This window comes from Carassius gibelio, chromosome A13 (assembly GCF_023724105.1).
Source record: "Carassius gibelio isolate Cgi1373 ecotype wild population from Czech Republic chromosome A13, carGib1.2-hapl.c, whole genome shotgun sequence".
Classification (NCBI taxonomy): domain Eukaryota; kingdom Metazoa; phylum Chordata; class Actinopteri; order Cypriniformes; family Cyprinidae; genus Carassius; species Carassius gibelio.
In genome coordinates this window covers 5,521,916-5,533,579 of record NC_068383.1, presented here as the reverse complement: position 1 = coordinate 5,533,579, position 11,664 = coordinate 5,521,916, and the positions used below count along the sequence as shown (strand labels likewise).

The following is an 11,664-nucleotide window of genomic DNA, read 5'->3' as shown; positions in this document are numbered from 1 at the left end:
CCATCTACATCATCTGACACCAAGTGAGGCTGCCTGGGATAAATATAAATATCCTGCTTGCATGCATTTGCAGATGTGTCTGTAGAAGTGTGAGTGTAACATTGACAAACAAAGAAGGGAAATCAGATAGTCTGACTGCAGAATGGTATCAAATGATGCAGACTGGGTAAATTCAGCAAATATTACTATAAAAAGTTAAAAGTCACACATGGTGGAGCCCATGTGTAGATCTGAAGATCTTAACATTTTTCTTCCATTTCAGCATGAATATTTGACATGGTAAGAAAGTAAACTAAAAGTAAACTAAAGTAAACTAAATGACTAACAAACAACATTCTGCAAACATCTCTTGTGTTCCATGGAATAAAAAACAATGACAATGAACAAAACAAAACAAAATAAAAATCCTTAAAGTCTTCAATAAATAAACAAATTCTGCAACATTCTAAAAACATCTCTTGTGTTCCCTGGAAAGAAAGTCATAGGTTTGGGAGACAAGATAGAATAGAATAGAATAGAATAGAATAGAATAGAATAGAATCTCAAATAAATTCATTAATTCTGCAACATTCTGCAAACATCTCTTTTGTTCAATGAAATAAAAAACGCTGAGACACTGAACAAAACCAAATAAAAATCCTTCAAGTTTTAAATAAATTAATTAATTCTGCAACATTCTACAAATATATCTTGTGTTCCCTGGAAAGAAAGTCATAGGTTTGGGACACAGGATAGAATAGAATAGAATAGAATAGAATAGAATAGACGCATTAATTCTGCAAACATCTCTTGTGTTCCCTGATAAGAAAGTCAAAGGTTTGGGACACAGAATAGAATAGAATAGAATAGAATAGAATAGAATAGAATAGAATAGAATAGGTATTTATTTTGCATTTTTATGAGTGTTCTAAAGTTCTAAAGAGATCACCAATTGTAATTTTCTCATGGTGCAAATCCACATAAAGTGCTGTTAACATGGGGGAGGAAGCAAAGTATTTCTTCTGTGAACTTCTGTGACCTCCTATTCAACAACACAGCTACAATATCACATTTCACAACTGTGTTTAAAGTTAGATGGCGACAGGGAAAAACCTTTTCACTTGCAGCTGAAATGTATTTTGTTTTTAATGATTAATGTTAGCTTTAATATTTTGCTTTATTGCTGTTCCCAATTTATATTAACACTGTAAAGTGATTTAAGAAAAACATTTGAAATTAATATGCAAGTTTTTACTTAAACCAATAGTGCAACCAAAAATGTTTGTTCTGTCATCATTTACTCACCCTCAAATTGTTTCAACTCTGTATTCACTTATTTTTACTGTTTAATGTTAAAAAAATATCTTGAAGAATGCAAGCAACAAAACATCTGCTTGTAGCTATTGAGTTCCATAGTACACCATTCAACATTTGATGACCTTTTCTGGTCCACTTCAAATGTTGACTTCTGTATAGTGCAGAATAAAGAAGCCTGATTAAAATTATAATTTGAAAGAAAAATCCAAGAGGTCTTAAAAGGGTTTTGCATTTAAAGTCTTCAAATGTGCATTAAACTGAAGTGCACAAAATGGAAGACTTTTCTCTTAGTTTTTTATATGGAACTTGAATATTTGAAAGTTTTAGCATACTTAGACCCTTCATGTTTATTTACCTTGAAAGTAATAAAGGTAATATTGTATGTAAAATCTTAATCAGGCAAGCAGCAGCAATGGAAAAAGGCAAAGCTTTAAGCAGGCAGCTCAAGTAGTGTCTAATGTCACCTCTTGTGATAAAGTGCCTGTGCGTGACTGCAGCACTCAACTCAACGCCCCATGGCCATTTCTCCTGTAGTCTGTTTCCTCCAGAAGTTGACTGCTCTGACTGAGAGCAGAAGATAAGCCAGTCTCAAGCACACAACTTTTTTTTTCCAGTGTAAGCACAGCTGTGACAAACTACTGCAGTCATTGCAATTACTCAATAAAGTATTGCACATTTTCCTGAGCTGTTTCTTCATGGATACATATATATATATATATATAGAGAGAGAGAGAGAGAGAGAGAGAGAGAGAGTCAATGGAAAGTCAATGGTCTGCCCTAGTTGTGCTACAAGAGAGTTGTCAATATATATATATATATATATATATATATATATATATATATATATATATATATATATATATATATATATATATATATATATACATACATACACACACACACACACACACTATACTATTTTTGTTCAATCAGATGTGCAGGATGTCAGGTTTTTCCTGTTTCTACTGGTTAGAGGATTAAGTCATCATTACTTCACTCAAAAACTCAAACATGTGGAACCAATCAAATTGACTTCAATAACAAGACACTGTCATGCAAAATGCCTTAAAAGTCAGTCACATTTAGGACTTTAACTATATATATATATGTGGGTGTGTATGTATGTATGTATGTATGTATGTATATCTATATCTATCTATCTATCTATATATATATATATATATATATATATATATATATATATATATATATATATATATATATATATATATATATATATATTATGATTAATTCCACATATTATATATGTCATATTGTAGGTTCTTCAAAGTAGCCACCTTTTGCTTTGATTACTGCTTTGCACACTCTTGGCATTCTCTTGATGAGCTTCAAGAGGTAGTCACCTGAAATGGTCTTCCAACAGTCTTGAAGGAGTTCCCCGAGAGATGCTTAGCACTTGTTGGCTCTTTTGCCTTCTGTCTGCGGTCCAGCTCACCCCTAAACCATCTCGATTGGGTTCAGGTCCGGTGACTGTGGAGGCCAGGTCATCTGGTGCAGCACCACATCACTCTCCTTCTTGCTCAAATAGCCCTTGATGCCTTCAGTGTGAATCTACAATTTTCATAGTCATGAAAATAAAGAAAACTCTTTGAATGAGAAGGTGTGTCCAAACTTTTGGTCTGTACTGTACACACACACACACGTACTGTACACACACACATATAAATATATATAATCGCCGTCAAATCAAATGTCTAAGCATCTTCAGAGCCAATACATTTAAATATGAAGATTAAAAAAAATCTAACTTGATTATGCTGCATCATATCTGACTATATTAATATTAAACTAAAAATATAAACAAAAACAAGTGTATTTTATATTTTTAATTAATTTGAATCAAATTTGCTTATATTGTTTTTTTTTATTTCACAGCAAAAATAAAACAAAACATGCTAAAACAAAAATATCAATTAGAAATGAATGTATGCTTTAAATCGCATGTTTTGAATCATTTTCATTTAAAAAAAAAGAAATTGTTTGTTTTTAATAATGTCATTTATATCTTCCACTGTAGGATCTATGTAATGTGCACAGAGTTTCACAGAATGGAGTCACTAGCACTAGCTTTATATCAAACACAAAAATAACAACACACCCCTTTAAAATTACCTGGAAACACCTGGACCACAGCAAAGTGTTGCATGTGTGTGTCAGGGCCTGCCTCAGCATGGTCTGGCTCTTTGATGTAACAAGGATGCCTGGGGGTCAGGAGTCTGTTCACAGGGAGACCACAAGTCCACACTTTACAGTTTTCCTAAAAAAAAAAAAAAAAAAAACAAGCATCAAAGAAATCCATCTATACATGGAATTTTGTTGTTCCAAACATGAGAGAGCAGAGAAGAAAGAAACAAATTAAGAACAAATAAATACATATTCATAGATTTTGAGCACATTAAGCAAAATCAGCCAGATTTTTTAATAGAAGTCTGGGTAGCTTCATAAAACAGTTTAGAAAGTTCTATAAGGTCTATGTATTGGTCTATTTTAATGTCTATTTATATTTATATTTATTATATAAGGTATGGTTTTAAGGACAAGGCTATGAAATTAATTTGTTTTACAACAAGCATATTTAAAATAATACATTTCGGCCTCGCAGAAGAAATAATATGCTGCGCAACGGAAAGCCATTTGATTTAATTCTAGTAAATACGAAATCAATGCAATGCTCGGGCACACGACTGTAGAGTTTGTGTCACTATAGAGCTAGAACCGGCGAATGCGGTTTAAATGCTTCATGAAAAGAGAAGGATGTGTGCCGAATGAGTCGCTGTAGAAATCGAATCATTTAATGGCTGTGGACTAAGTAGTCTGCAAACTCTGCTACATCAGTTTAATTGCTTCAGTTTGGTTTTTATATTATATTATATAAATTTGGGGTAACAACCCAATAGAGAAAGTTTTTTTAACAACACCCAATAGAGAAAGGTTTTTCTCATCTAGAAAAAAAAAAAAAATATATATATATATATAGAGGGAACATTGATAAGGGTATAAATATAAATATTAATGCAAATCAACTAAATTAATTAAACTTAATTCCCCCAGAACAAATTATTGTTGGAGCTTGTTTTGGCACCTATAGGGAGGTGTGTGTGTCCGCCAGGTCCCAAAACTTAGCCGAATTATTCGATTTATTGATATGAGTTAACAAGTCCTGTTTTTGTCTATTAGCAGAAATTTCAAACAAAAATGGACAGAGCGTCATATACGCAATATTTTAATAATACAAATAATAATAATAATTCAACATTATAAAACTATAATAGGCCTATTTAAAAATTGTATATGTATGATTTTTTTTTTTTTTTTCATTTTAAAGCATAGGCTATATTTGGCCGGATAGCGAATTAAAAGGAGCTAACAGATGTCATGTATACATGTGAACTCATTATTAGATGACTGTACTAACATTTTAGAGTGTGGGCAATAATAAATTATATTATATATGTAAATCAGTACTTCTAAACGCTAAATCTAACTGCTGTCTTATTAATAACTTATTGTTTTTTTTAATCTATATATTATCTAATTTTAACTCTAGTTTTGAAGTGTTGGTGGCTGTAAAAGTCTTTCTCTGGGGATCAACGCCTGGTAAGTGATTTGACGTGACGAAATCCTCGCAGAAGCGCTCGCGCGCTGTCCGTGGTACTGAACACACGAGATGACTCTGCTCTCATTCGGCACACTAAGACCTACTTTTTCGTTTTTAATAATATATTTTACTGTAGTGATTTTATTCATTTACCGTTTTTTTATTATATATATATTTTTTTACATTTGCTAGTTACATTAACTATATTGATATTTTATATTTCTTTTAAAATATATATATATATATTTTTATATCCAAATAGTCTTATGTAATTTAAACTGAGTTTTGAAAAATATATCAATTATGAAGCGAATTCTAAAGATGGCTCACTCGGTGTTGTTTGCCTGTTTAAGCACAATTTGAAATTGTGAATCTTCTTTGTGAAATCAGTGGATAGTGACCATCATGGTATGGTTTCATATCCAACGCCATGTAATATTCCGGTATCCCAAGTATGACTGCAATAACAAAATACGAAAAACCAAATACAGAATAACAAACGAATACATGTAGTTCTTTATTTTCCTTTTCATATTTAATTTGAGTGTCAAATAATTGAGAATGTGGTCCTCCTAGCGGCAACAGGTGGAAACAGAGAAAGAGGAAAATACTATAAAAAAAAAAATCTCCATCATTGCATAATTTCCCATCACGTTAGCTTATCTATTTTATTTTCCACAGTGATGAAGCATAAAGGACCTATAGACTATTATACCATTGTCCTGTCAAACATTAGTTCCTTATAAAAGGTAAGGTTTGATCTATTGTCAGCACATAGCATCGTTCTCTACATGATCTGTTCTCACGCACATTTCTGAAGTTTTGAAAAACATTCAGTCACGCAGAGAGAGAGAGCGTGTGTGTATGAGAGAGAGAGAGAGAGAGAGAGAGAGAGAGAGAGAGGAGTGTGTAAAGGAGGAGACTTCCAGTGATGCTATTTAATTGTGGATACATTCTTGAATAAACTCATTTGACCTTAGACCGAGCATCAAAACACTCTGAGACTTTATACTCTCTGATTTCACACGAGTCACTCAGACACGCCGCGAGCGCTGGAAACTTCAACACTGATCTGATACTCAACGGGTGTTTGATCATTTCGGGGTGAATCTGCAGTGATTTAGAGCCTTGCAAATACATCGATGATGGATTTCCAGGCGGTTCTGGGTGACTTCATTCAACTGTCAGCGCGGAGCGTTTTACTATCGTTGCTGGTGTGTTTAATGCTCATGTTCTGGCCTCGATCCGGATCACGAAGGTTACCGGGTCCGTTCCCGTGGCCGGTCATCGGTAACGCAGCTCAGCTCGGTAACTCACCTCACTTTTACTTCAGTCGGATGGCTCAGAAGTACGGCGACGTGTTTCAGATCAAACTGGGCAGTCGAGACGTGGTGGTTCTTAACGGAGACGCAATTAAAGAGGCGCTCATCAAAAAGGGTGTCGATTTCGCAGGAAGACCCGATTTCGCTTCTTTCCGGTTCGTGTCCCATGGGAAAAGCCTGGCGTTCGGTGGCTACAGCCAGTGGTGGAAACTGCATCGGAAGATCGCACTCCGCACCGTGAGAACCTTCTTCACAGCCAACATCCACACCAAGCAGACGTTTGAGAAGCACATCGTCAGCGAGATCAGAGTGCTCATCCGTTTGTTTCTGAATATAACCCGCGAGCAGCAGTACTTCGAGCCTCACCGGTATTTGGTGGTGTCGGTGGCGAACACCATGAGCGCCGTGTGTTTCGGGAGCCGATACGAGTTTGATGATGAGGAGTTCCTGCAGGTGGTGGGCAGAAATGATCAATTCACTAAGACAGTGGGAGCTGGAAGCATGGTGGACGTGATGCCCTGGCTGCAGCACTTCCCAAACCCAATCAAAACTCTCTATGACCAGTTTAAAGAACTCAACAAGGAGTTTAACGAGTTCATTCTGTCCAAAGTAGTGGAGCACCGCAAGACTATTTCACCGAGCCTCGTCCGGGACTTGACTGATGCGTTCATCGTTGCTCTGGATAAGGGGATCTCAGGGGGGCCGGGGGTCTTTCTGGACAAAGAGTACGTGCCATCGACCATCACAGATATTTTTGGGGCCAGTCAAGACACCCTATCTACGGCTCTACAGTGGATCATTCTGCTACTAGTCAGGTAGGCCTAATGTATTGTCTACCACAAATGCGTAAAGACGACATTAACTCATCTTCAAGACGTTTGAAAAACGAATCATTTTTAGCGTGATTTTCGATCACACACATACGTCTAATTTTTATATATTAAGTGATTTCTAATATGTAAAATTATAAAATTAAGTAAAAAATTATATACAAAAAGATTATACAAAAATCTACTTTAAATAATATATAACAAAACACAGACACACACACACATAACTCGGGCTGCCACACTTTTTTTACTGCAGGAAGTTAAAGCTGCTTAGAAAATCATAATAGGATTTTTGTGACTTTTATCTCAAATCTGTTGACTTTGAGGTCATCTATATCTAGTGTACTCCTAAAAGTAAACAAAAGTCCCCCTTAGCAGATTTAAGCCTATCAAATTTACAGTGTAACTGAACAGTTTTGCTTTTTTGACACCAGAAATCAACAGCGGCTGCAATACGTATTTTATGTAAGGGTTTGGAATGACATTAAAAAAATAAGCAAATGATGACAGCATTGTAATTTTTTTGCACTTCAACAACTCAACAGATTGTTCAAGAGACAAAAAGATTTCAATAACACCAAACAGTGTTATGTAACTCTTCCGTGCAGGTATTGGAAGCAAATAATGAGGGCAGGTTACAGCAACACAAAATGAAATCTGACCCACTAACACTTTTAAACATGTAGGCCACTCAAACACAATGACTGCTTCATGCAGGATACTAGTACAGATGAGATGATAGGCCTGTTTTATTTTTAAATAGAAGGGATGTAGAAGAAATATGTCATTTAAATGACCAACCAAATGTAATTTGCAACAGAAGTATTTTCAATATCCATATTCAATTCAATCCTTGGTGATAGGGTGGAGTTGAAAGTGTTGGTCTTCACTTACATTGCAGGTATCCAGAAGTCCAGAAACGTCTTCAGGAGGATGTTGACAAAGTAGTGGATCGCAGTCGCCTTCCAACCATTGCAGACCAGCCTCATCTTCCTTATGTCATGGCTTTCATCTACGAAGTCTTACGATTCACCTCGCTCATCCCTCTAACGATTCCTCACAGCACAACGACAGACACATCCATCAATGGTTATCCCATCCCTAAAGATACCGTCGTCTTCGTCAACCAGTGGTCTTTGAACCATGACCCGACCAAATGGGACCAACCAGAGGAATTTAACCCACAGCGCTTCCTGGATGAGGATGGAGCTCTCAACAAAGACTTAACCAGCAACGTGGTGGCCTTCTCCGTGGGGAAGCGTAGATGCATCGGAGAAGACCTGTCCAAGATACAGCTATTCCTCTTCACCTCCTTGCTGGTCCATCAGTGTAGCTTCAAAGCAGAAAGGACTCCCAGCCTGGACTTTCAGTATGGGCTCACGCTTAAACCCAAAGCTTTTAAAGTGTCTGTCACACCCCGTGACAGCACAGAACTGCTGGAAAGCTTGGTAGGAACATCTCAAACTCCAACGGAGAAGAGACAGAGACCTCAAGTTTGAAGTGTAATCAAAGCATGCAACTTAAATACTTTGCCAAATGAAGGCGGCAAGAAAACAAACACTGAAGAATCTTTCATTTATGCATTATATCAATATATTTATAGACATCATACTCAGGCAAAAAAAAAAAATCTTTCTTTTTGGGGCTCAGAAGGAGCTACAGAAATAAATACAAAAGGATGCACTGATTTATGGTATATTATGCAAGAGTAGCAAACCAGAATCTAAACAAAAAAGACATTGCATGGTTTATTCAGAGAAATATAAGCTGGTTTCTAAGAGTGCTGAGACATTTACATGAATAGCATTACTCAGTCAAGAAGTTTTTTTTTTTTTTACTAATTCTAGTTCTTCTATAAAATATATACATTTTGTCTTAGTTATAGAAGATTTGCTCTCATCATACTTCGGTCTTTAATGGCAACATTTTTATCAAGTGTTTTATTAAGTGCCAAGGTGAAAAGCTGTTTGCAACCCATTTTACTTCCATGAAGCATTTCTGAACGAAACAAGATATTTGATGAGAAAAAAATGTGGTGCAGTTGCTTTTTTCATCTATTTGAAATTGCCTGAATCATGAAAAGTCATTATATTTTGATAAAAGATCACAGGCAAAACTAATTAAGCTGGACTAATATGCAACACTAAATCATGCATTCAAAAAAAGACAGGATTGATTTTCATGCTGACTTCAATATATTTTGTTCTTATTTTAAATGACTGCATTGAGCTTACAGTTTTGTTGTTGTTGTTTGTTTGTTTTTTGTTTAGTTGTTTCTTAGGCTACTTTAGCTCAAACTAGCCCTATGCTGCATTGTTAACCTCTCTATATAAAGCTCATAAAATGAGAAACTTGTACAGTATAATCTTACAGCACTTTATTGTCATTCTTGATAATATTTCCTGATTCCCACTAAAGCATTGTCGAAGTCTGTGCCTTATTAATATAGACTTCTTAGCATTAATCTATAATTAAAATAAATATAGACGGGTTGAAAGAAGTTCACTTCCATTGTGTTCCAGCAACATCCTTCCCAATCAAATATTGTCTGGAGATCCTCACAGTGGGTCACAGGAAGTCTCCAGTAAAACTATTCTGGACATCTATATCTATTATAAGTTGAATGTGATATTTCATATCTGGCACGTGATGTTGTGTAGGCGAAAGGAAATACATTGTGCCCCCCTCAGGTCCCTGAGTTAGGGAAATCCCGAAGGGGAAATTCAGGGTTTGTTAACTAACATGTAAAATAGATGTTATGACTACAAATGTTTGCTCGTTTCTTTATGCAATATATTTGTGTACTGTAATAACAATGTTTGATCTGCTGTAAAATGCACTTGTTAACATACTGCTGATCTGTATTAGATCTACTATATTTTATATGCAAAAGATTGATATGTAAGTTTGATATGTATTCCTATTGTGCGATACCAACATATAATATATTTTTCTACTTCATATAAGCTCTGACATTCGGCTGCTCTGTAAATTCTATAGTTTGTGATTAATTGTAGTGGTTTATAATATATATATATATATATATATATATATATATATATATATATATATATATATATATATATATATATATATATATATATATGACACTAAATAAATGTATAAGTCAATAAAATTCGAATCTAATTATTAAAGCTTTTATGATAATATATGCAGTACAATATTATAGCAGTCATCTTTAATCAAATTAGTTTTGGCATTGAATTCACCGCCCTAGGGACACCTATACAATGTGAGTCTGTAACACAAAACATTTCTTTTAAAGTTGTATTCAAATAAGTTGCCCTTAAAATAGTGGCAAGTAAAAATAACATTCTAACTTTATTACACACATCATATCTGCATTCAGCCCCTAGATTGGGCATTTAAAATAGAAGGAAAATATGCAGGACACACTCGTCCCTGTGAAGTGCTTTATCTTGCTTACCCAGCACATCCTGTTCTGATCAAGTCTGAGGTTTGTAGCCAGCCCAGCTTTGAGTGCGTGACAAGTCTAGATAAAGCCAACTGATTAGTGATACACCAGCAGCTGCCTGCTCCCCTTCCAGGCCCTGCTGAAGAAAAGAAAACACGCTTCACTGTTGCTGGATTAACAGTACACTCTTTGGAAAAAGCTACAGTGCTGTCACTCAGGTACAGAAGTTAAAAGATACATGTCTGTACCTTATTTAGCCCTAAATGGAAAATATAAGTACCTTTTGAAAGGGTAGTCTACAGTTTTGTATACTTTTTTAAATTACTTTTTTCCCTAAAACTGTGGAATTGTGGCAAGAAGCATTTTCACCAAGGAGACGCAGGAGTCAGTGCATACTTGAGTCATACAGTGCATACTTTAAGTCAGAGGACAAAATAATCAGTAATAAAATAAAGCAAAATAACTAAAAACTAAGATATGAAATGCTTTTTTGTTGTCAACAGTTCAGAAGATGTGAAATCAAGTATCTGTATTAAAACGTCCCTTACACAGCCCCGGGGGGGTGAATAAAGGTCCCCTGTAGCGATTCCATGCGTTTTTGGAAGATAAATATCCAGATTTCAAACATAATAAACACTTTTTTTGTAGTTCGTCAGTGCTGCGTGGTTAGTGACAAGTGGAGAGAAAACAAAACAAAACATTGGTCATGAATTAGAAACACAAAATGAGGATTTGTAAAGAAAAACATCAGAGGATTTCGAAATAAGCCAAGAGGAAACTTGGTTTCCTTTGCTCCTACATTTCCCAAAGGTGCGTGCGATGCATACATCTTCTGAACTGTTGACAACAAACACCCGCTTACCCCCACTGGAAGAGCAAGGGCAATCTTTAATATCACTCCGATTTGATTATTCCAAAAGAAGAAAGTCACATTCACCTAGGATGCTTCAAGGGTGAGTAGAAGATGGACACATTTTCATTTCATTTCATTCAAGTTTCTTACAGTCTCATCTCTGCTCTGCTCTCAGTTGTATAAGTATTCATTAACATCAGATCTAAGAGACCTCCAGGAATACAGGTCACACCTGCAGACATTATTTCTGTACTGTATGTCAGAGAACAGACTTGCATACACGAGGTAATGGGAGACTATAAGATGTT

At 35.4% G+C, this 11,664-nt stretch overlaps 1 protein-coding gene across 1 annotated transcript; it reads left to right on the top strand.

Moving 5' to 3' along the window:
- Positions 1 to 5,876: 5,876 nt before the first annotated feature.
- On the top strand, positions 5,877 to 10,099 carry LOC128025950 (cytochrome P450 1B1). The gene is made up of 2 exons (XM_052612592.1): positions 5,877 to 7,052; positions 7,969 to 10,099. The coding sequence occupies exons 1-2, from the start codon at positions 6,058 to 6,060 to the stop codon at positions 8,564 to 8,566; spliced, it is 1,593 nt and encodes a 530-aa protein (XP_052468552.1). The 5' UTR covers positions 5,877 to 6,057; the 3' UTR covers positions 8,567 to 10,099.
- Positions 10,100 to 11,664: the final 1,565 nt, after the last annotated feature.